The sequence below is a fragment of the Typopeltis vanoorti genome, chromosome 10 (assembly GCF_054136105.1).
Source record: "Typopeltis vanoorti isolate ZY-2024b chromosome 10, IOZ_Tvanoo_1.0, whole genome shotgun sequence".
NCBI classification, from domain to species: Eukaryota; Metazoa; Arthropoda; class Arachnida; order Uropygi; family Thelyphonidae; genus Typopeltis; species Typopeltis vanoorti.
In genome coordinates this window covers 79,263,793-79,291,381 of record NC_143558.1, presented here as the reverse complement: position 1 = coordinate 79,291,381, position 27,589 = coordinate 79,263,793, and the positions used below count along the sequence as shown (strand labels likewise).

The 27,589-nt window shown below is 37.2% G+C and overlaps 1 protein-coding gene across 1 annotated transcript in view; it reads right to left on the bottom strand.

Annotated features, from left to right (window-relative positions):
* Positions 1-27,589, bottom strand: part of LOC150102533 (uncharacterized) — a 194,652-nt gene that overhangs the window by 144,647 nt on the left and 22,416 nt on the right. Inside the window, exon 2 of the mRNA XM_090399107.1 lies at positions 25,254-25,423. Coding sequence (XP_090255233.1) covers positions 25,254-25,423 — 170 coding nt within the window. The remainder of the gene's footprint in view (positions 1-25,253; positions 25,424-27,589) is intronic.

The following is a 27,589-nucleotide window of genomic DNA, read 5'->3' as shown; positions in this document are numbered from 1 at the left end:
AGCTTTAAGTTAATAAATAGTTATTTTCTTAACCATCTGTGTTCTTATTATACCGTGAAACCTATTACAACATGTCTGATGAACACATAAGCCTATCCACGCGTATAGTGGAATGTGGGTTCAGTGTGGTCACAAATCTTTTAATTAAAAAAGAAACCAACTGCAAATAGCTGATTGCAATGATTTAAGAATGCTGCTAACAAATATAGAGCCTAATATTAATTAATTGATAGCAGTACACCAGGCTTATCCTTCTCATTAGGATTGTTTTTAATATTACTGATCATTATTTACTATTTTATGTGCAATTTTTACATATCTGCAATTTATGTTTGTTTTCTTTATTTTAATAGTGCTATTAAACTTTCAGCTCCAACTTGTCCTATGTTTACGTGCAATTTATGTTTCTTTTGTTGATTTCAATAAAGAGTTTTAAAATTTTAGTTGCAAGATGTCATATTTCCAAACTTCAAAAATCTCTACTAGATGCATAATAAAATGCAAATTTGTTTGTTTGTGAAAAACTCGAGAACTGCTGATCTGATTTTCAAACGATTTTCTTTCATATGTATCAGGTAGAGCTGGTCAGGTCTTAGAAGTTTCTGGGGGGGGGGGGGGGTACTGAAGAATTTTCTTTTTTTGGAAAAATGGGGCAGTATGCAAAATAAGTTTGGGAACCACTGATGTAGAGAGAAAAACTGAGAGCAAAGCCATTGCTAGATTTTTAATGGTGCTAAAAGTTTCTGGTATTAGGTTCCAAGCATTTAAAATTTCTTGTTTGTAGTGGCTTCATTCTGCAGACGATTTTTCCCCAGCTCCTCAAGTTGTGACCTTAGGTTGACAAATACTTGAGTCCACATGCAGGCCTGGAATGCTGCTAATTGCAGCTCTAATCCTTCAATTTGTAGCCATTGGAAATAATTTAATTTCACAGTATTCTACTACATTTAGATACTTAATTATCTTAATTGTCTATTCTAAATTGATTAAATCTTCCCCAGATTGATCATTTATTGAGTTTAGAATGTGCTGGTACTATATATGCAAGATCTCCATTTCATTTTGCACATCTGAGATGACCTCCTCTAAATGTGTTTTTAGTCAAGAAAATACTTAAGTTTTAGTCCTCACATCTTGTTTGAAAATTTGAAATTTAGTTTCAAAGGCTTTTATGTACCCAAACAAAACATCAATACTTTTGCTAAAATCTTGTAACTTCAGTTCAGTTCATGCATATGAATTGAGATGTCTGTAAAAACATCACTGTGCTGGCTCATGTACAATCACTGAGATGAGGAAACTGTTCCAAATTTTTATTCTCAACATATAACCTGAATTTCTTAATAGCACTCCACAAATCTTTGGAAGACTTTTCCTCAGCTCAACCACCTCACATTGTTGTGCATCAGCAATCCACTGTAAGTTGATTCAACTTCCTGCAATAGTGCAGAAAATTCTCACTTGTGAACAGGTTGAGCAGCTATTAAATTCACTATTTTTGTTACAACTGTCATCGCATAATGTGAATCCTGCCTTGGCATACAACACCTCCTGGTGTTTAATGCAATGAAATGGCACAACTAGATGTCCAACAGCTTTCATAAACAGTTTCACAAAATCTGACCTTTTTTCCCACCATACTGGATGTCCCATTTGTCGTCAGACAACTCTAGACATATCAATGCTTAGGTCACAGAGCATTTTTAGAACAATGTTGCATATTCATTCCCTCATGTACTTATTGGCAATGTTCCTGGATTTACCAGCTGTTCTCTCATTGTCTGACCATCAAAAAATCTAGGAATGACAGCCAACCGAGCCGATGAGATGACATCAAAAGTTTCGTCAAGACAAATAGAAAAATATTTACAATCAAGTCTCCTTTTAATTGATGGTATGTCGGGGATCATTGTAATCACTCTGTTTTTAATGGTATTTCTGTTGACTGGTAAATCAGAAATACTCTTAATAATTGGGATTGTTCAATTCAAGGTTTCTCCATAACAGGGCTTGAATATTAAAGAAATAAAAACTTTACATTACAAATTACACAAGAAATGAGAAACCGTTGAACTGCTACAAAATAATTCAATGCCCTTCTTATTCACATGAATGCAAAAGGTGAACTAAACTCAAACAAGGAGAATAGTTGTTGTCGGGTGTTGATGAACACTGGCATGTCACCGTTTACATGCGTGTCAGAGGTTTACCATCACTGACCTAGTACTATCAATATGATACAGAGTATGTAATCTTTTTATCCCAAAGTGCATTGCCTTATAAATCCTGTAAGATATCTACATCACCTTTATCAACTATCACCCTCCCCAATTTTGCATCATCAGCAAACAACTGAGTATCTTCCGCAAATCTTCTGCTAAAAAGTGGTCCTAATACAGAGCCCTGAGGCACTCCACAAGTCATCCACATTCACCTGATTCCACACCATCCTGTGATGTCAGTCTATCAGTCACCCCCCCCCCATCCATGCAACCAGCTTCATGTTGATTCGTAATTGTACCAACTTATGTAATAGTTTTCTATGCAGTATTCTGTCAACTGCCTTTGTAAAGTCCAGCAGCATCATGGTGTAGCCATTTCCTTTATCCAATTCCACTCTCACCTTATTATAAAACATGAATTACTGAGGCAGGACCTCAATACATCATGTGAATCCTGCATCACAATACCTCCTGTTATTGTGTGCCAAGGCAGGATTCACATGCACATTCTCAAGTTCTCTTGCACATTTTTCAATTTATTCAGTACTTCCAGTTCATTTACCTCAATTCTCACTTAATCCCTATACAGTGTCATATTCCTATCCACCCATTCCTGAATTTTAATTTTAACCAACTTGTCCAATACTTTAACCACCACTCCTGAGACACCAACTAGTCTGTAATTTGCTACATTTGTCTTGGAGCCACCTTTATGTAATGGAACTATCTTACCCTCTTTCCACTCCCTTAGAACCTTGCCAGAGTCGAGACGTAGATTAAACAACTTTGCCAGAGGTATTGCCAGTTCTCTTGCACATTCTCGGCACGAGTTGACATACTGTTACAGGCCCACTGCTGTCTATATTCACATTGATATTTTTCAATTTATTCAATACTTCCAGTTCATTTACCTCAATTCTCAATTTAGCAACTGCAAAATCATCACTTGGATGATAAGTACTTGCAAAGTGATCATTTAGTAACTGAACTATTTCTTCTGCTTCTGTCACTTTTCTACCATCAGAACTGAATAAAGTTATCTTTCAATAATCATGCCTTCTTTTACTTGCTCCTTTGCAAAAAAAAAAAAAAACTCTTTGGGATTTACTTTTGAGATTCCATGTATTCAATTGATGTTCATTAATTCTTTTTTCCATAGAACAGCCTGTCTGCCCAAAGCATGTCAGATTACATTCACAAGGTATCTGGTAAATGCCAGCTAATGATAGAGGTGAAAGTTTACCTTTTGTAGATGACAACAGATGAGAAATTTTGTTGATAGGAAAATATGTGGGAATGAGATGATATTTCTTCAAAATTCTACCAATCGGTTCAGAGATGCCAGAAATATACAGGATTGAAACTCTGTGGTCTGTTGAAGAATCCTGAGGTGTTGGAACATAGGAGTCAATTATCTGCTGGATTTGATTAGGGTTGTAACCATTAAATTCCATTAATGTTTTGATAATGAGAAGTTCTTGTTGTAAGCTTGAGGGAGAGGAGCACACCTTATGTGCTCTATTAAATAAAGACTTGATAACACCAATTTTTTAAGAGGTGTGATGAGCAGACTTTTGATGAATGTATCTGTCAGTAAAGGTAGGTTTTCGATAAACACTGGTTGATAAATTACCAGAGGCTGCACACATCAAAAGGATGTCCAAGAATGGTAAACTACCAGCCTTTTCTTTTTCCATGGTGAATTGAATGCATGGGTGAAGACTACTGATCTGTTGTAGGAAAGTGGCAAGTTCATTTTCAGAACGAGAGCAAACAGCAAAGACATCATCAACATAATGAAACCGATGAGAGGGTTAAGGGATGAATGGATGGATGAGAACAAGGTATCTTCAAATTGTCTATAAATCTTGTTTTTCTAGCTGAAATATCCTGATTCTATAACAAATTCAAAAATCTTTGCAATATCAGGAGGATAACATCATATAGTAAATTTACAGTGTCAGATAATGCAATGTTGGAACAGAGGGAAACAGTGTCAAAGCTGACTAACAAATCCAACTCTTGTATTTCAATAACCATGATTTTCTCAAGAAAATGTATGGAATTCTTGATGAATGATCTGGATTGTCCAGTATGAACAGTTAATAAATGTGACAGAAATTTAGCAATTCTATAGGTGGATGATTCAAAATATGACTTCCCCAAAATTCATAAAGAAGGTTACCCAGTAAGACCCATCGTGAATTGTATTGACTCTCCCACCTATAGAATTGCTAAATTTCTGACAAGTTTATTAATTGCCCATACTGGACAATCCAGATCATTCATCACGAATTCCACATATTTTCTTGAGAAAATCAAGGATACCCAAATACAAGAGCCGGATTTGTTAGTCAGCTTTGACAGTGTTTCCCTCTTCACCAACATTCCATTATCTGATACTGTTAATTTACTATATGATGATTACACTCCTGATAGCAGCACACCCTCTCCTCTCCTATCCTCTCTATTCATCCTAAAAATACCATACCCTTTACACTAGATACCATTTAGTATGTCTGATTCTGATAGTCAAGTCTCACTAATGCCTACAATCTGAGGTCCCAATATATTGACTAAGGCAACAAACTCTACACCTTTGTTTCTGATACTCCTAACTTCCATGTACAGACATAATAATCTACATGCATGGTCTTTTGTATACTCTTGTCTGCAATCTGCATGACACAGTTGGACAACTTGCAGATCTCTATTCTTCTCTGGTGCCTTATACATATAGACATCTTTGTACTTTGATGAGTCCGAACAAAACGAACACAAAGTCGAAATCATTCTCTCCTCTTTCACATTTCCATGACAAAGCTGATTCCCGTCATTAACACAGTTATGTAACATTGTCGCTCTTACAGACACATTCTCCCCATTCCCCCCTTTATAATTTAGTTTCCTTGACTTTCTTTGTTAGGTCTCATACTAGTTATTAGTTTTTCTAGACTCCTGATACCAAAGGAATTCAGGTATAGGCCATCCCACTTATACAAATCCAATCTTCCCTCAATCTCACTCCACACATCCAAAAACTTGCATCCATTCCTTCTATAGTCACTTCATTCTTATACTCCCGACATGACTTACATTTCTTGCATTTGCTCACAAAATATTTCCAGCACACATTCTTGTACCACAAACCTTTCACTCTCAGCGATTAATATATTAAATGTACATTGCATCACACTAAGTCCCACATATTACATCATTTGACCATCATCTTTGTTTAAGCCCTCCTTAAGTTAGTCCTCAAACCTGGTTTAAATTATTAGAAGAAAACATTGAGAATCACACTTTAAATTCCTGGTTTTTTTATAGTTATTTTTCCCTCTGCTGTCATATTAAAAATTATTGGTTTGAATTTTAAGCATTACTTCATTTACATGACAAAATTTCATGCCGGCTGGGTCGCCCGGTTAAACAAAGCCCCCGTTGTTTTCGCCAGGGAACCAGGGCGAACAGCGAAAAGTCAGCTACTGGAACAAATCTGTAAACAAACCCCAACTCAACATCACCAGAGTTAAAGATCGGTACTATCAATGTAAGAAGCCTGAATGGCAAAGAAATGGAGCTAGCTGAGGAATTAGATAAGTACCAGATCGACATAATAGAGGTGACTGAAACAAAAAAGACCAAAACTGGTGAGATCTTTCTGAGCAATAAATACAAAATGTTATATTCAGGCAATGACAATCGAGGAAAAGAAGGAGTAGCCATAGTATTCAACACAAAATACGAGGCTAATCTTCTTGAATGGCAGTCAGTCTCAAGTAGAGTAATGTGGGCAAATATGAGAATGGGGAACTGGACAATGAGACTTATTTGTGCCTTATTTGTCCCACAGAAGGCTCTACTAAGGTAGAAGTGGAGGAATTTTTTGAGGCTTTAGTAAAAGCAACTGACACAATGAAAAAGGAAAAGTTGGTCCTTGTTGGGGATCTAAATAGCAGAGTAGGAAATGATTGTGAGACATACAAAAATATTTTGGGAAAATTTGGAGAAAAGAGCAAAGCTAATAATAATGGCAAATATCTGTTGAATTTCTGCTCAGGACATGGACTGGTTATTACTAACACCATGTTCCAACATAAAAATGTGCACAAATTCACATGGAGAGAAGAGGCAAGGAATAAGAAAAGTCTCATTGACTATGTTATTGTTGATAGTGATGTGTTTTCCCTGGTGCAGGACACCAGAGTGTACAGAGGATTTGAAATTGGAAGTGATCACTATTTAGTCTTGAGCAGGATAAAATTGAATTTCATATTGAAAAGAATAACATGTAAGAAAGTTTTAAAGCGAATAAAAGTTGAGCAGCTCTCAGATGTGAACTGTAGACTAAAATACAGAAAGATTATTGAAAAGAAAATGAAAGAGTTTGAGAACAGGAATCAAACCTTGGAGATTCAGTGGCAAACTCTGAAGAAAACATTGATTGATTCTGCCAGAGAGGCATGTGGTGAGGTTGTGTGCAAGGATAAAAAAATTAGAACTCCCTGGTGGACACAGGAAGTCAAAGAGGCAGTGAAGGAAAAGAAGAAAGCATATCAAAAGTTCCTGGCAAATAAGTCAGCTTTTACTCTTACAGAATACAGAGACAAATGTAAGAAAGCTAAACAGTGTGTAAAACTAGCTAAACAAAAGTCATGGGAGGACTTTGGCAAGAATATAGAAAATAAATATCAAGAAGGTGGCAAAATATTCTGGAGGTTGTTGAAGAAGCTTAGGAATGGAGGAAAGAGTGCTGCAAAAGGAGTTAGAGATGATAAAGGTGACATGAAAACAGGAGAAAAAGATATCCTTGAAGTATGGAGTAATTACTTTGAAAGACAGCTAAATGAAACAAGCAGTGATGACAGCACAGTGATAAAAAACACTGACCAGGCATGCAGTCAGGAATACATATCCATACTTGAAGTAGAAAAAGCCATCAAAGGCTTGAAATGTGGAAAGGCAGCAGCAGCAGTAGATGATATTCGACCAGAAATGCTGAAGTATGGTGGTATAAAAGTCTTACAGTGGCTGCACTACATAGTTTAGAAAGCCTGGACAGAGAGACGGATTCCCGATGATTGGAGTAGAACTCTCATAGTACCCATATATAAAAAGGGAAATAAAACTGAATGCGAGAATTACAGAGGTATTTCCCTACTGAGTATTCCTGGCAAGATATATGCAAGTATACTTGAGAAACGGTTGAGAAGAATTGTGGAAGAAAAGCTGTATTCAGGCCAAATAGAGGCTGTCAGGATCAGATCTTCACTTTACGACAAATAGTCGAGAAAGCATGGGAATATAACAAAGATCTGTATTTCAGTTTTTTCGATTTGGAAAAGGCATATGACACGGTGCCAAGAGAGAAGCTATTCAATATGCTGCAGTTATATGGTGTCAATGGGGCATTATATCAAGCAATACTCAGTCTTTATTTGAGTTGTAAGTCAGCAGTTAGAATTGAAGGAAGTACAGGAAGATGGTTTAATGTTAAATCTGGTGTGAGACAAGGATGTACATTATCCCCTCTGTTATTCATTATCTATATGGATCACATTATGAAGGAATGTGGTATTAAACCTGATATCAAAATTGGAGATGTTAATGTCAGCTCTTTGCTTTATGCGGATGATGTTATACTTCTAAATAAATCCGCTACAAGTCTGCAAGATTCTCTGACTAAATTGAATAGCTGTTGTAATAGATATGGTATGAAGGTCAGCAATAAAAAGACAAAGACAATGAAAATAGGCAGAATCATTGAAAATGTCAACTGTGTTGTGAATGGAGAACCTGTGGAACAAGTAAAACATTTCAGCTACTTAGGCACGATTTTTACTGAAGATGGTAAATTAAATATAGAAATAGACAACAGAATCAGCAAAGCTGGTATGGTGGGAAGTCAATTGAATAAATTCATATGGAATAAGAAAGAAATTAGTCGGAACACTAAATTAGCTGTATACAAGACAGTGTTCAAACCAGTTTTAACTTATGGATCTGAGAGCTGGGTCAAAAGTAAAACACTTTACCAAAGTCTAGAGACCGCAGATATGAGAGTCCTGTGAAAGATTAGAGGCGTGAACAGATGGCATCAATGGCAATATCATATTAAAAATGAGGATATTTGGAAAGAACTTGACATTGTCAGCATCCAGGAATGTGTTAGCAGAGCTAATCTCAGGTGGTATGGTCACTTAAATAGAATGGGAAAGGAAAGATTAGCAAAACAAGTGTTCTCTGCCAGGTTGGCAGGAAAACGACCCAGAGGAAGACCAAGATATAGGTGGATTGATACGGTACAAAGTGCCTTAGACGATAGAAATATAAGATCTGAAAATGTTGGAGTCTTGACATGTAACAGACTGATTTGGAGGAAAATTGTAGATAGGAAGTTAGTAATGATATAATTTTTTTCATGTAGTACTGTCATATCCTGTACACCCCTTGAGGGTACATGGCAGGAATTTGATTGATTGATTGATCATTTACATTTATAACCATTTCCTGCCATTGTTATTTAATTTATTATATAAGCATGTTATCCGCAATATGCTGTCATCATTATTTAATTATGGCAACAAAAGGAAGATATCCCACCAGAAGAATGTGACATATATACCCAAGAAGTTGAATGAGTTATTTTTGTCCAATTAAATAGTGAAATGAATAATTTTGTGCTATTTGCTAAGACAGGCAGTAGCTTTAGTTTTTATTATGGTTATATAAACTTTTAAAATACTAAGAGCTATCATTCCATTAACGATATAGTTTTAGAAGTATCAAAGAAATGACTGATCAAAAAATCTGCACTGATTTCTCAAAATGATCCAAAATCCCTTGAGATGACATGCTCTCTCTTTTGGTCTGCATTCAAACATTTGGGGACACACTTCGCTAAGAGCTACTGCATGCCCAGATGTTGGTGGATAATGACCCCAACTAGTTCCTTGGATATCCCCAGAGTTGCAAACTATTCACTATTTGTTAATTTAGAGAAAGAGAGATAATCATAAATACTGATTCAAACAGCAAGGATTCTAATGGATGCAGAAAAGCCAAGATTAAAACATCTAGCTAATTAACTGTAAGACATTTCTGAGAAGATGAAGAGGCAATGATTTAATTTCCAAATGCATCAACCTAAAAGGAAAAAAGTCTCCACTAATCCTCCATGCACCTTAGATTAGAAATTAAAAAACATGAAAGAATTAAGCACAAGAAAGCAAGTCACAATGTGGCAATGTCTACAACAAAGGTGCAATTTCATTCTTGAAAGAAAGGTTTAAATTTTGCAGTAACCACTCTCCTGATCAAGTCGATCCTGCCTTCTTGAGAATGGCTATTTTCCATAGAAGGAACTTCAACTCCAATGAGAATTCCTGCCATAAAACAATTACTTTCATATTTGGAGGAAATGCCCAGCTACTAGGTGGCAGATAGCTTTCATCACCCAGTGAAATACCACTACCTTGCTTATTGTGCAGCCTAAAGTAGCCATTGCATTATGAATGCATTCAATATTCAATTTTCTTTCAATATTCATCATGTTTTGCAAATATTCAGCTGAATCAGTAGAAACATTTGATATTCAGCCTACCAAAGTAGAAAATGTCCTGGTACATACATCATAATGAATGCAAACAAATGGGCAAGAAGCCTTTCATTATTTGCAGGAGAGCAAACCAAAGCTCATTACGTTTGCTACAGCCACTTTATTTGATGATGTCTGTATATTACTTACATTTATATTATTAATTCTTAAAATATTGAAATAGAGTACAGTGTTGGCCATGAATAATAATAATAATAATAATTATTACTATTAAGAGAGACCTCCAGGGAGTCAGAGACTCATTGAAGGAAGCCACATAGCTATCATACTTATTCTTGAATTCATTCACTTTGCACTCACAACATCCAATGGCAATCCATTCCAATCATGCCCCACCCTCTGAGAAATCTAGTCCTCCCCCTTCTCAGCAGCTTCATTCTCAGCTACCAAGGATGCCCTCTTGTCCTTTCCTCAACCTCTATAAATTGAAAAATTCCATCAATTGAAATCCTGTATGACCCTTTCAGAAGTTTGCAAGTCTCAATCATATTACCTCTCTTTCTCCTGTTTGCTAGTGTCTGCAGTCTACAAATTCTCAATGTGTCTTCATAATCAGTATTCCACAATCCTGATATCATTTTTAGCACTCTCCTTTCTACTCTCTCCAATATTACTATTACTATTATTACGGGCAACTCCAGTGAGTCATTAGACTCATCGAGGGAGGCCCCAAATCATATTCATCACAACTATTTGACATTCATACAGTATCTATCATACATCGCCTTAAACTCATTCACTGTCACAGCATCCACCACAGACTCAGGGAGCACATTCCACTCATTCACTACTCTAAAAGTAAAGAACCCAGCTCTAACACCTTTACTAACCACACTTTTGCCCAGTTTCCATGGATGTCCCCTAGTCCTCCCACAACCAGCCCTGTTCTCAAAAATATCTTCTGAATTAATTTTATAGAAACCCTTCAGTAATTTGAATGTCTCAATCATATCTCCCCTCCTCTGCCTATCAACCAATTTTTGCAACCCACAAATCCTCAACCTGTTCTCATACGGTTCATTCCACAGACCTGCTATCATCTTGGTCACTCGCCTCTGGATCCTCTCCACCTCCTCCCCATCAAGAAGAAACCTAGGTGACCAAATCTGAGCACAGTAGTCTAGATGGGGTCTTATCAAGGCTCGATCTGTTTTGGTCACTTTTGCAATGTGTCCCCTAAATTTCAATTCCTTATCTACCAACACTCCTAAATCTCGTGCCTCATCAATTTCCTGGAGCAGGGTTCCACCAATGCAGTAAACTGCCGCCAATCTTTTCACCCCAAAATGTATAACCTTACATTTTGCCACATTAAACTGACATCCATTCTCCTTAGTCCAGACCTCCAATCTATCCAAATCATCCTGCAAAATTTTGACATCATCTGCATTCACTATTGCCCTACCCAACTCCGCATCATCCGCAAACAAATGAACTGTTCCTCTCAGATCATTTCCTATATCATTTATGAACAAATTAAACAGCAGTGGTCCAAGAACAGATCCTTGTGGCACACCACTAGTCACAGGCCGTCTTGTGGACTCTACTCCCGAGTAAACCACTCTCTGATATCTCTCCGTCAACCACCTATCAGAATCCCAATGGAAACCAGGAGACCAGATCTGCACACAATAGTCCAAGTGAGGTCTTATCAAGGCCTTGTAAAGAGGCAAAATAATATCCTTATCTTTACATGTGAATGTCTGTTTCAGCATTGCAATTATTTTTGAGTTGTATTTTCAATCTTTGCCACTTTACCCCTGAACAACTTTCTATTAACACTGAAAGATTCCTAGCCCATCAGGTTTTTCCAGCCTAATCCCACCAATATAATATGACATCGGATATCTAATCAAGCCGAAGTGAATGACTTTGCATTTACTGACATTGAACTGACACCCATTTTCCCATGGCCACAATTCCAGCCTATCAAATTATTCTGCAAGTATTGCATATCAGCAGCATTCCCGATTACCCTACCTATCTTTGCATCATCAGCAAACAGCTGTATGTCGCTTGTCAAATCCTTCCCAATATCATTAACGTACAAATTGAATAACAGTGGACCAACCACTGATCATTGTGGTATACTACACCACTAGTTACCTTAAATCTTGCAGACTCACATCCCCTGTATATCATTTTTTGATTCTGTCAGTCAGCCATCCTCTTATCCATATTAATATTCTATAACCCAAACCCATTTTCTCCAATTTATGCAGCAGTCTGCCATGCTGTATTCTGTCAACAGCCTTAGCAAACTCCAAAAGTATCATGGTATATCCATTCCCCTTGTCTAGTTAAATGGTAACATTGTTATAGAATGTGAGCAAGTTGCTAAAACATGATCTTCCCTTACCCATGTTGTTCATTGCAAAGCAGTGATTCACTGTCAACCCATTTCTGAATGTGAGCCCTAACCAACTTTTCCAAAATCTTCACCCCCCCCCCCCTAAGATGCAATGTTGCATACACCAGGTTGATAGCTTTCAACAAAATGGGCACTCATTAACCGAATAACCTCTTCTGCATCTGTAACCCTGATGCCATCAGAATTGAGAAGAGGTATTCTTTCATGTTCATTCTTTCTTTTACTTGTAGCATATTGATAGAATTTTTGTGGGTTGTCTTTAGCATGCAGAGCCAGTTTCTTTTCATACTCAGACTTTGCTTTCCATACAACAGCTGTGACTATTCTAACCTGCTGCTTATAACGTTCATAATGGATGTCATCTTTATGCACATGGTATTCCTTCCACATCATCCTTTTCTTATGAATCTCTTGCTTAATAAGATTACACATACATTTCATTCCTACTCTATTTATTCTTTGAACTCTTGGGACACATTCTGATATCGCATCATTCAAATGTTATTTAAATGCTTCCCATGCACTGTTGATATTCTTTCCATCCAGCAACCGATCCCATTCGTAAACTTAGTCACTTCCCAAGTGAGCACCGCATTATCACTGTCACCAACCAGAGGCAGAATAGTTACGTCTTTAACTGAAATGCCCTCTGACACTATAATTAAATCTAACACTCTTTAACCTCGAGTTCTTTCGTCACGTGCTGCTTGAGGAAGTTGTCCCACAACAGCTCAATAAATGCATTTTCATTCTTCTCATGAGATTCTACTACTATCCAATCAAAGTTTGGATAATTAAAGTCACCCATTATGATTATTCTTTTTGTGCTCATCTTTTCTATTTGGTGATGCATTTCTTCATCACTAGCAACCGATCCACCAGGTCTGAAATAACTCCCCACTATGTAATTAGTCTTGTTAGATTCCACCTCACACCAGATGGTTTCAAACTCACTGCTACATGAAATACTGTTAGTAGTACTACCATCATAGGTCTCAACTCTAACTGGATTCATGTCACCCAATATCATCAGCAGCACATCCCCCTCCACTCCTGTCCTCTCTATCCTTCCTAAAAATACTATACTCTTGATACTCGACGCCAGTTAGTAAGTCTGATTCTGATAGCCAGGTCTCACTAATGCCTACAATCTGAGGTCTCAATATATTGACTAAGGCAACAAACTCCACCCCTTTGTTTCTGATACTCCTAGCATTTGTGTTCAGACATAATAATCTATCTGTTTGTTCTTTTGTATTGTCTTGTATGCAGTCTGCCTGACACAGTTGGACAACTTGCAGAACTCTATTATTCTCTAATGCCTTACACATGCAGACATCTTTGCACACATGATGGGTCCAAAATGGACGAACACATAGTTGAAATCGTTCTCTCCTCATCAACATTTCCCATTCCCGTTATTAACACAGTTATATAACATTGTAGCTTTTACACTCACATTCACACCATTCCTCCCTTTATAATTTAGTTTCTCTGACTCTCTGTGTTAGGTTCATTAGTTTTTCCTAGACTCCTGATATCAAACGTATTCAGGGGTAGCCTGTCCTGCTTATACAAATCCAATCTTCCCTCAAACTCACTCCACACATTCAAACACTTGCATCCATTCTACACAGCCTATGCATCGTTTGCCATCATAGTGAGGTAAAATACTAACGATTTTCACTTTCTCACTCCTGCCTCTTCCAACAACCCCCCTCATATCCTCTCTCATACTGAACTTATCGCCAGTTAAATCGTTCGTACCTACTACAACTACGATTTCGTTTACCTTTCTTTTGTTTATGAACTGATTTAATTTTTGCTCCAGGAAAACTTGTTGTTATAACTCACTTATCTATAGCATGTTTTATTATAGTCACCACACCAAATAACCTCTCTTTTTTACTAACAACGTCACTTACCTGATTTCAGTTATTTCCTGACTTACCTGTTTCCTTGCTTTGTTATTGTTTCTTATTTTCCTGTTTAATTTCTTTTTTCTCCCTCTGTTCATTTCAACGCCTCTTGACTTTTTGCAATTCACGCGTCGTTTCTCTCTCTCTCTCTCTCTCTCTGATGATCTGCTTCAACTTCGCTATTTTTATCATTATTATTATGTGACATCTCCAGGGAGTCCAAAGACTCATCAAGAGAGAGTGTGCCAACAGCATGGAATGATTGATCCCTTCCAACTACTAACCGTGCTCAAACTTGCTTAACTTTTTGCATGAGCCATTAGTAGCAGAGGCTCTACCAATTGACCAACCTCTGCTGGCAATTTGCAGGTTAATTCATTTTCATTAACCTCCTCAATAACCTCATTAGCAGGGATAACCTTCTTGTTCTCGCCTGCAGTGCTTTTTTAGCATTACATTTCTTGCCCTTTTCTGGCACCATTTCAAACGTATACTCAATATTGAAATATCTAATAAAAATATGTGATAAAATACTAAATACACTAAAAAACACTAAAATTTACACTTATATACTACAAACACTAATTTTCCAAGGGAAAACACAATAAAAACAAACAAAAAAAAATCACTAATTTTACAGGATCACCAAATTCGCCAACCAACCACAATGTATCCTCCATAATAATAAAGTAATATATATATATATATATGATTTATGTGAAGATTCAAGATTTGCAAAATGTTAAATATGCAAGCAAATATCTCAGGATTGTACATGAAAAAAAAAAAAAAAAATACAAATACAACATTTATGATTAATCATTTAAAATTTATTTAAATGAATCAACCAACCTTAGGACAGGTTGAGTTCTAATGAGGGATTAAGTATGTGTTTTTTTTTTATGACTGTAGATCTTTTTTGTGTGTTCACGGGCTGGCTTTTCTGTTCTGAGGGACATAAAAAACTCCTGAGTTTCCAGGTGGAAAAACCCTCCATATGAGATCGGCTAACTCATCTGTAGTCAAAAGAGACCAGATAAAGGTTCCTCACATCATGGATAGGAAAGGAAACTAGGTCTGTCAGACAAAAGGGCTTTGTCTATACTAACTGAGCTACAGAGTATGCAACGAATTTGTAAAACAAAACACTGAAACTGTGCCACAATTTTTCCACATGCTATTAAATTTGATATCAATATCTGTTATCGATATCAACTAATAACTTATAATTGATATGTGTATTATGTCTGCTACAAACATGGGATATTCATATTTCACACATTCACGTAATGGCTTGAGACAATGTAGCCAGTACTACGGGGGGAGTAGTAATACTGAAGTTTTAAGCGTTCCATGTTTATGTATATTATTTCTGGGAAAACTCCCATGTTACTCCTCTTAAAACTAACACAGATCTTCATAAATCGCAACTATCCTACACAACTGATTAACTACGCAAACAAGATGGCAAAAAACCGCCAAAACAACCCAAGTACCAAAACGAACTTCCCAACACAAAAAATGATCAAACTACCATACACCCAAAACACATACAAAGCTTATAAATACATCTTCAAACATACTGACTACAAATTGGTATTCACCACAAACCAAAAACTGGCAAATCTCCTAAAATCCACCAAACCTCACACACAGAAAGAAATATTTGAACATCACAATGTAGTCTATAAATTTCCCTGCCAAAAAGACTGTGATATTACCTACACAGGTTCCAACATCAGGTCTTTATGAGCAACACTACAAGAACACTACCGTGATTGTAACATCCCTATTCCAGAACATCTAAACACTAAAAAACGTAACATCAAAAAGAAAAATCGAATACAAAGCACAGGAAAAATGGAAATAGCTGTTCACGCCCTTGAACAAAAACATACCCCGCAGATCGACAAGGCAATCATAGTAGACAGACAAGGCAATGAAACAATGCTAAGAATATTGGAAACAATAGTCATAAAATGTGACGCGAACTCTATCAACGTACACAGGCCCTACATAATCTCCGAGGTTTGGAAGCTTCACAACATAAAATTGAGGTCACAACCCCAACCAATAGGCAATAACACAAACACTTCAAAAACAGAAGCACCTACCCGACCTGACATAGCATCCACTTTCCCAATGTGTTCAGATGACCCAGAATAGTCGAAATGGACCGCACCCCATCAACCCCCCTTTCCCCTTCCCCCCTATATAAATAATCAACCCTTTCACCTTTCTCCCACCCTATATAATATAGTAATATAATATATATGTTTATATATATATATTACGGAAAAAAAAACCGGGTTTTTCTCATTTAATTCTCCCAAATTGCCTACTCCCCTCTCCACACATTCAGTAGTTTTTGGACATCGCATAAAGAAGAAAAGCAGCAACACCCAGAAAAAGGTATGTGTAAATTTCTCTTCCTTATGCTACATATACTTTTTGGTAAACTTACATCTACAATGCCCTAAGAATCCGTGAGTAAATAGCCAATGACATTTAAGCAGGGGCACTCCTAAACTGAAGCAGGCAAAATAGTCGTAATTATAATAGTTCCATGTTTAATTCACATGTTGCAATCAATAATAACAGATGCAGATATATCGATATCAAATTTAATATCAGTGTGTAGAAAAACAGTAGCACATTTAACCATAAATCTGCTGTATGCTTGCTTGAAATTAAGATATTCAAATGGAATTAAATGCCAATCATATAAAATTAGTTCAAGATGTACCCTAGGTGGAACTACTTTTTTTATATGCTAAAACAAATACAAAAAGAACATTAAAAAAACCTTGAGTTCAGAAATTTAAGTAATATTAGAAGTGAGAAAAACTGATCATGTTAAAAGCATTCTAATTAATAAGAAATCTGAATCTGATTTGAAATATCAAGCGATGAGGTCAATAACATTCCTTTATCAAAAACAATGAGATTGTTGTAAAATCACAATGATAAAAAAAACCAGTAAATTATGGCAATATCACCTCTTCTCCACTACTTGCTGTATTGCTATGCAGTTGAAAGCAAATTGGCTGCAGAAAAAACATTACTGATGACATGATCATATATTTTAATAAGCCACTTTTCAATAGTGTCTTTCATTAGTTTCATTAAAAGAACTACTGATGATCCATTAGTCTGGTGGATAGAAGAAAATCACATTGCCAATTTTGAGTGAATTAGCAAGAAAATTTCAGCACCAGCTAGCAGCAAATACAACAAGAAATTGTTTCCTCAGAAGGAAAATTTATTAAGAAACCAGAAGTAGACTTCTTCAAAAAATTCATAATTAGTCTCTATATTTAACAATTCAAGATCAAAATTCTGTTAATTTTTTATTTTGTTATTTAGCACCCCAACTGACCAGGACATCTATAGACGTCCAGCAAAATTTGGATACGATTCTATAAACACCTATTGAATAACATGGATAAGAAGTGCAATTAGGTCTCACTATTTCATCCACCACAGCCGGAAGAGAGGTTAAGGAAGTACGAGAATGTTTTTCACCACTCTCATTTTCATTCTGTTTTTTTTTTTTTTTATGTTCATGTAATTACTTTGTTAGGCGAAGTATTATCACACTTTTTTTCAATCTTTCTATAAAACCAATTTTTAATTAGCATATTTTTTGTTAAGAACTTTTTTTTGTAAAATTTAATTAACTCAGTATGCTTCAGTCAAACTGAAAAGCAAATATTTCATGTTTGTTTATCAAATCATACTTCGTCACATACCCAGTTGCTATGTTTGGTTCCCACAGTCTGATTTTTCCCTTTCAATTGTTTCCGACTGTAGGTGACTTTGTAAGCATTGCTACAAAGTATTCCTGGTGAGATTTTTACAGGGTAGTTCACCATTGTTTTCCCCAACCCCAAACTTTTATCCAGGATCAGGACCAGCATATGGCTGGGATGTATTCATGCCTGTAATCCATGTGTGTTCACGGGGCTGGTTTGCCTGTTCTGGGAGATGAAAAACCCAAGTGTTTAGGTGAAAAAAACCCCACCTCCATATGAGACTGGCTAACTCACCTTTAGTCGAAAGAGACCAGATAAAGGTTTTTCACGTCACTGACAGGAATCGAACCAAGTCTTTCCGACCAAAGGGCTTTGTCTATACTAACTGAAGTACGGAGGCTCTACAGTAAGGTTCTAATTTCTGTCCTCTCCCAAACCCTCCCCCAACTTAATGAGCAGTTCATAAAGGTTTTTCATTCTTGTGAATGTGACATCATGGAGAGTTTAAGAGCAGTTGATGATGTGGAGGAGAGACTGACTACAAGTGAGCAAGAGGTATATGGGGAATTGAGCAAACTTGATGTTAATAAGGCTGCAGGACTTGTTTTTATTTTTATGTTTTTATCACCACGTATTTTGAAGGAATGCACCAGGGAGTTGGCATGTGTTTGTCATATTTGTTTAATATGAGTCTTGCAGTGGGTCAAGTTCCAAAGGAGTGGAAGGAGGGCAAATTGTGCCACTTCATAAGAAAGATGATAGAACTCAAGCATCAAATTATAGGTCTATCTGTGTGTCAGATGTTGTGGGTTAAAGTGTTGGAGAGGCTGGTGAGAATCAGGATCCAAAATTGGGTTGACAATAATGGTATTATCTTTGATGGACAGCATGGATTTGCTAAAGGGAATTATGCTTCAGTAATCTACTTACTTATTAAAATAAGGCGATGGCTTCTTTGGACAAAGGAGAGGGATACACAGTAAAATACTTAGATTTTGCAAAGGCTTTTGATAGATTACCACATGATAAGTTGATAATCAAACTAGAGCAGATGGGATTAGATATTAGATTGGCTATCTGATAGGTATCAGCAAGTTGTGTATGGGGAAGCAACATCCCAGAAGAGGAAATCACTAGTGGTGTACCTCAGGGATATATTGTTGGAGGTGGAGAAAAATAAGAGATTTTGGGGGCGATGGTGGATAAGGATCTAAAATTTTAGAGGACAACACAACGAATTCTGGAATGATGCAGAAGACACTGACTTGTAGAAGTAAATAGATTTTTGTTCCATTGTAAAGGCTCTGATTAGGCTACACATGGACGGACTACTGTGCACAGATTTGGTCACCTGGTTTTCAAAAGGACAAAGAGATGTTGCAAAGGGTCCAGAGGCAACTGCCTAAGGTAATTTCTGATCTCTGGAATGTTGAATATGAGCAAAGATTGAGAAGATGCAATTTACAGAGTCTAGTGGATAGAAGGAAGAGGGGTGACATGATAGAGACCCACAAGTTAGTAAGTGGTTGTTATGGGATCAATGTTGAAGAGGTTTTACAGAAAATGGTAGGAGATCAGGGGAGAACAAGAAGTCATCCATGGAAGCTGTATAAGGAAGGCATGAGCAAAGGAATAAGCAGGTTTTTTTGCATGCAGAATTGTGAATGATTGGATAGCCTTGCCTGAGAGTGTGTGTCTGCAGAGAATTTGAGTGTGTTTAACACTTCGAGTCCTATCGATGTAAATATATATTGATCGTTCTTTAAGTCCCAGTAGATCAAGGACTCAAAGTGTTAAGGTGCAGTATGATGAGCTAAGTGCATGACAAAAGGACCTCCTAGATGAGTCTCTAACTCCATGGAGTCTTAGGTAATAATAATAATCTTTTAACATGTAATGTGAGTGACACCTCCTCAAAAGGCATGCCAAATATACTGCAGAGATACAGAATCCCCTCCTTTTTGAGGGTACAGCAGTAATGTAATCCTGCAGGCTTACAACTAGATGACGTACCGGATTGAACCTTATTAGCTGGTGCATGGTCTTGCTGCAAGGTGATGCCTGCAGGGAGACTGTATAATGATATGTAAGGAGTACTATCAAGGCTACATTATGACATGGAAACTAAATGCTTTCCATATGGGTGATATGTCTAAGAGTATGTTCCACTATATTTATTTAGATTTACTGTCATGTCAGCATTTCAAAAGGTAAAAGAACAGGGAAACTGCTTTAAAATAAAAAACATCCTTCCTTAAAAATTTTCCCAAAGAATTAAGCAATTCAAAAAATAAAAAAATTTCTTTCCTATTCACTTGAACATTTTTGATATTATATCAAACACCTACCAAAATGACTTCTGCCATCAATTGTAGAAGTCGATCTGTTTTTGACTGAAACCTAAATTTCTGTCGCAACAACCATATTACATCACATCTTAACTGTCCAAACTATATGCTGTATGATTCCTTCCAGTGTGCTTCTGTGATCTGGTATTTCTTGCCAAAAGATGCCTAATCTTGAATCTTCCCCTTTTTTTTACCTTCTGAGGTTTAAGATTTCCTTGATTCATTATGTTGCATACATCTACCATCTCTACCACTTCCCAATTCTGAAAATCATTCCTGGTAAGTAAGTCAGCACAAGATGACTTAGTTACCAGGAATTATTGATTACTCCCTTCTTTTCCTTGAATGCCTCCAACTTTCTGAGTCAACCATGGAGTTCTGATTTTTTCTATCCTTGCAGATAACATCACCACATGCCTCTCTAGCTCAATCAATCAGTTTCCAAGAACTATCTTGTTTTCAAACTCTTCCATTTTTTCCTGAAGCTGCTCAACTCTGCACAATTATCATTTCAATATGATAAATATGAAATATGATATTCAATTTTATCCTGCTCAAAACTAAATGGTGATTACTTCCGATTTTAAATCCTCTGTATATTAATGTTCTGAAGCAGCATGACGATATCATTATCAACAATAACATACTTGATAAGACTTTCTTATTTCTTGCATATTCTCTCCATAAGAATTTATATCTATTGTTATGTTGGAATATAGGGTTAGTAATAACTAGTCCATGTCCTGAACAGAAATCTAGCAAGCACTTACTATTATTATTAGCTTCTCCTAATTATTATTATTATTATTATAGGATACTCCATGGAGTCCTTAGACTTATCGAGAGGAGGCACTAAACATCATGCCAAGAACCATCCAGCATTTGTACAGTAGCTATCATACTTTGCTTTGAACTCAATCAGTCATGCACCCACAACAGATTCTGGCAACCTATTCCACTCATTCACCATTCTGCAAGCAAAAAATCTAGTTCTAACACCCTTGCTAACTATGCTCATGCTCACTTTTCAATGATGGCCCCAAAATTCCCCCACCACCAGACCTATTCTGAAAAATTTCCTCTGTATTAATCTTGTAAAAACCACTCGGTAATTTGTATGTCTCAATGATATCACCCCTTTTCCCACCTGTCAACCAATTTTTGGAACCAGCAAATCTTCAGCCTGTCCTCAGGTTCATTCCATAGACCTGCTACCATCTTGGTCACTTGCCTCTGGATCCTCTTCACCTCCTCATTCCCAACAAATCCAGATGACCAGATCTGTGCACAGTAGGTCAAGATGGGATCTAACCAAGGCTCTATAAAGAGGTATAATAACCTCTTGTCTCTGCCTGTCAGGGTATTTGTCAGCAACTAAGTAATCCAATGAGCTGCTTTAGCTATGCCTCTAAACTTTAACCCCTTGTCCACAAACATTCCCAAATCTCTGGCTATGTCAATTTCCTGGAGTACAGTTCCATCAATGTGGTATACAGCTGGTAATCTTTTTGTCTCAAAATGCATAATCTTACAGTTTGCCACATTAAACTGACATCCATTCTCTTTTGCCCAGGCAGTCAATCTATCTAAATCATCCTACAAAATTATTTTTGCAGGATGATTGCTCTGCCCAATTTTGCATCATTGGCAAACAACTGAACAGTTCCTCTCAGATTATTTCCTATATCATTAATGGACAAATTAAACAGTAGTAGCCCAAGAACAGAGCACTATGGAAAGCCACCAGTCACAGGCTTTCTTCTGCACTACTCCTGAATAAACTACTTCCTGTGATATTTCTCCATCGACCACCCTCTTATCCACTTCACCCTACATCCATCATCCCATGTGCTGCAGGTTATTGATTGGAATTCCATTTGGTATCCTGTCAAAGGCTTTTTGCAAAGCCAACAGTATCACTGGAAACCTTTATCCAACTCAGCTGTCACTGAGTGACAAAATGTGAGCAAGTTACTGAGGCACAACCTACCCTTCACAAAACCATGTTGCCCCCCCCCCCCATTCCATACAATAATCCCTTTCTATTTATTCATTCCTTGAGCAACTTCTCCAGTACCTTGACAACTCATGATATCCAAACTGATCAGTAATTTGTTGCATCAGTCTTGGAGCCTCCTTTATGCAATGGAACTATTTTCCCCTCTTTCCATCCCCTTTGGACTAACCCAGAACTGAGATTGGATTAAACAATGCAGTCAAAAGCACTGACAGTTCCCTAGCACCTTCACGTAAAACTCGAGCTGGTATACCATCTAATCCCATAGATGTATTCAGATCAAGGTTCTGTAATATGCTATGCACCTCCATTTCATTTACCTCAGTTCCCATATAAGCCTTTCCTTCTCTTGTTACTGTAATATCTCCACCTCAATGATATACTGTAGCAAATTCTTCACTTATTAATTCTACTATTTTGACTGATTCAGTTATCTCCTTCCCATCAGTGTTCATTAAAATCATTCTGCCATTAACACTCTTCCTTTTACTTGCAACATATCGAGAGAACTGTTTGGAATTATTTTTGGCCTACACTGCTAATTTCCTTTCATGTTCTACTTTTGCCTTTCTTACCACACTGGTTACCCTTCTGGCCTGTGCTTTATACTACTCATGTGCCTGCTGGTCACCTTTCTCCTTGAATTCTCTCCACAATTTCTTTTTTCTTTTTTTTGTAGCTCCAGCTTGATGATATTCATCCATTTAACTCTACTTGATTAACTCTTCTGACTCTGATATGCCATTTGCTATTACTTCCCTTTACCACTTCCCAGGCACTATCAATATTCAGCCCTTGCAGTTTTGCATGCCATGGCACTGATCCAAGCTATCTCCTAAGTTTGTCATACTTACCAGCCCTGTAATTTCACATATATTCCCCCCTCATCTTAACTGAAAATTCCACGCATTTAGCCATCTCCTAGGTCAAAAACATATGATCATCCTCACCAACTGGTGGCAATGTTAATCATATTGGTTAGAGCCACATTTTCTGATGCAGTTACAAAATCCAGCACTCTCAAACCTTGACCAAACGCCAGCCTGGTTGGCCGAGTGGATAGCGTATCCGCTCTCCAGCCAAAAGGCTGTAGGTTCGAATCCTGCCACGGGCATGGATGTTGGCGATTGTCTGTGTAAATACCAATGGTGGTTGGCAGTAGATGGCATTGGTATAGTTGTCATCAGTTGATGATTGAATAGTGGAGACGGAGTTGTAGAGCCGGTGCCCTCCCTCGATGAGTCCGTGGACTCCCTGGAGGTGTCAAATATTAATAATAATAATAATAATATATTATTATTATTATTATAATAATATGGAGGTGTCAAATAATAATAATAATAATAATATATTCCGTCAAATGCTGTCTCGGGTAATTATTCCTTAGTAACTATATAAATTCTATTTCCTTCCTCTCCTCCTTCCAATGTATGTTCTCATAGTGGAAATCCCCATAATAATTACCCACTCTCTACTCAATAAGCTTGTTTGTCATTGCATACTATACCCATCATCTTTTCCATCTCCTGGTCTAAGAAGTATCTAACTGTATGCTGGTCTCTATCTCACACCAGATAGCTCAAACGTGATATTTTCACTGGCCTGCAGTTAAACTTCTATTCTCTTTGGTTGCAGTTAATCGACTATCATCAAAAACATTACTCTGCCCATTCTTTTCTCTCCATCCTGCCTGAACACACTATACCCTTCACATTCTATCCCACTAACTATATCATCTTCTGTCAGCCATGTCTAACTAATGCCAATAACCTTTGGCCAGGATAAACTAACCAATGCTAAAAACTCCTCCCCCTTTATTCCAAATGCTTCTGGGCATTAGTGTATATAAAGAGCAAAAGCCCCTTAGGCCCACCATTACCCTGACACTTTATACTAACTATCCTTTCTGGTTTGTTACCAGTCGTACTAATTTAGGCATTTTACGCACATTCTTACATTCAACTGCTTCATCGATATCTGCATATCCACGCAACAAATTCCCCCAAAAAAAGCTCTAGTTGTCCGTGCAGTTAGCCTAGTGGCTTTGCGCTTCACAACCATATGCCTGGGGAAGGAGTGTCCTAGGTTTGATTCTCGTCAACAACGTGAAGAGCTTAAGGATCTTCCTCAGTCATAGCCAAGTTAGCCGGTCTTGGGTGTGGACAGCAGGGTTTTTTCCACCAGTTTATCTGGTATTTTTCATCCTGCAAGCAGGCAAACCGGTCTGAGGACACACGGATTACAGTCAGGAATACTGACTCAGCCATAGGTCTGATTCGTCAGCCTGTACCGGTTCCGGAGCCCAGATAAAATTTGGGCGGACTAGATGGTACCGTGAACTCCCGTAAAAAGGGGAGAACGCAGTATCATCACACGGAATTTATTTATTTATTTAGCTCTAGTTTCCCTGATTTTACACATCCGCTTTCACTTCATACAACAACAATGCTTTTTCCAGACTCTGAACACCAAATCCATTTAGATACAAACCATCCTTGTATAAGTTCTTTACCTATAAAACTCACTCCACACATCCACCAACTTCACATTATTCCTCCTGCATAACCTATGCGAAGCATTTCATTATGTCTGATAATCATATAGAAATTTGGTAGTGAGTGACCAAAATGGTCCTGGTCTGTGGAGTTCTCTCTATGAGGACAGACCATAGGTTAATGGATTACCGAGCTTAATTGATATATAGAAAAGAGGAGATATGATAAGTACATCTTACTAAAGGGATTTTATAGAATAGATGGTGAAGAAATTTTTCTATAAATAAGATGGGAGATACTAGGGGGATCACCTTCCAGAGGTGACTTCTCAGTATCTCCCATCTTATTAATATATAACAGACATAACATTAAAAAAACACATGTAATTCACTCTATAAAATTTATGAAAGTTCTATTTAACTTTCAGTCTTAATATACATCTTTATTTCCTTAAATGTTAGTTTCTGAGCAAAAAAAGAAGTACACATGAAAAAAATGTGATACACACCTTTGATGATGAGTCCTGATCTTCAGAAGTTGATGATAAGGTAGGGTCATTCTGTAAGGTTGCTGAAGCTACTTCAGCAAGCATATGTAGAAGAGGTACAGAAGCAAATGCTTTTCCTGTTGAAAATGAATCACCTTCTGCAACACTGAGTGGTAAACATAGTGAATGACCTATAATTATAATTACAGATTTTAACCTCTGCTTTATATTTATGCTCTCTCTCACACACACACCTTTATGAGAGGGATGTGGATCACTCCTGTCAGCAACTTTAAAGACATATTGTACACCTGAAAACAAAAATTGAATTTATTTTTATGGATCACCATGACACACATCATACATGAGCAGTGAAGATACTTCTGGAAACCGAGGATATTAATCGAATCGAGTGGCCAGCACATTTGGGATGCAATAAGGAGATCCACTGCTGCTTGAAATTCCCCTTTCAAAAAATAAACAAGGCCTTTCCTTGCTCTGAAGGAGTGGGCCAGTTTTCCTCAAGAACACCTGAAACACTTGGTACGAAGCATGGTTGACTTGTGAGAGCTGCAAGTCAAATTGCTCATTGACTTGGTTGGAATGAATGATTTGGTTGGGCAGAATTGAAATGTGAGAATGGATATCAGGAAGTTACTGAGAACAGTAAAAGACAACAGTTTGGCAGGAAAGGTACTGTGTTGCCAGGTATGACAGTAATGAGCTGAGATGGAAAGGCAGTGTTCATGAACAGCATATTGGCAGTATTAGGAGAAAGGCCTGTAGTTTGTGAATGAGCAGGATGGATGAGATGTATAAGTGATGAACTGCATTTAATTTAAATGAATCTGGAGTCAACTGGAAAGGCACTTGGAAGTAAGAGTAAAGACAGAGGTGAACAAGATATCTCAGGAAGTGGAAAGTGATGTGACAAAACAGAGAAAGTAGAGCACAAGAGACTGAAGAAGTGCTTGAAAATGGAGAGGTGAGGAGTGCATGAGAGGAGAATGAGAATAAGAATGCAAGATGGAATAGGGAGATATGGCATCAGAAGAATGGATGCTGGAGGCAGCAGTGAATGCATGCATGTGAGTAGACAACAAACAGCATGACTTTGGATACAGGGGAATTTGAACGTAGGGAAAATTATGGGCATTAAAGATTGGTTATAGTCTCGAAAATGAATTATACTAGAGGAGGTAGAACAAGGTCTTTCCTGCAAGATGAGTAAAAGTGTGGAATGAATATCAGGGAAATATAGGTTTATTTATGAATGCCACGAGTATCATAAATAAGGTACAAAATTGTTGCATCAATCAAGTTCATTCATTTGAAAACTACTGGAATAAGTGAGACATAGTTGGATGAGAATGATTTTTTCTATATAGATCCCCATAAATGAGAGGTTGAAGATCCTATAAGCATATGAGTACCAAGTTAGGGCAGATAAGGACAGAAAGAAGTTGACCGAGTTTTTTTTTTTTTTTTTTGAAGAGTTGCAAGTTGTAGTTATTTGGGAATACTTCAAGAGAATGCTGTTCCAGAGGACAGAGGTAGATGGAATAGAAGAGGAGAAGCAGGTGTGTTTGCAGATGCACAGTAAAGGGATACAAGGGCAGCAACTGCCCAGCATCCCTTTCTGTTACATCTTTCAGATGCACAGTAAAGCAGAAGAATGATGTTAGTAGTTCTGTAGAGCAAGGCCAGTCGAAATACCCAAAAAATAGAGTGCTGAAAAACTGCATCTGTGAGATAGAGGCCAAACTGAATCTGTAAGAGAGAGAGAGATCATCTATGAGCCAAATTGCTGTCTGCTGGATGGCATCAAGAATTTTCAGTGAAATTTTAAGTGCACCACCCCCAAACACATGAGCAGTATTCTAAACATTTGGGATTTGTATATAGTTAAGAGTTGGAAGTGTGAAAATTGCACAAAATTCATTCTTGGGATGAAGAAACAGTAAAAAGGCTAAAAGTTCATCATGCTTTTGCTCCAAGATTGATAGTCTTCCTAAATTGCACAAAGAAAATGTGCCGTTAAGACCTATTGAGAACAGCATAGGATATCCTACTTATAAAGCCTCAATCTAATCTTCTTTCTGCATTTACTGGAAATTCTGCTTCCTTCATAAAAAATTAAATAGATTTTAAGAATAAAATTTCAGGATTATCCTTACAACCTACACATCTAAGCTATGATGTAGTCTCCCTCTTCACAAATATCCCTCTGACAGATATGATTGAATAACTTCATAAAGATTTTTCTCCTGATATTGTAAAATTATTTCACTTTATCATTAATTCAGGATACTTTAGGTGTCAGAACAAACTGTATAAACAGCTATGGTGTCTTCCCT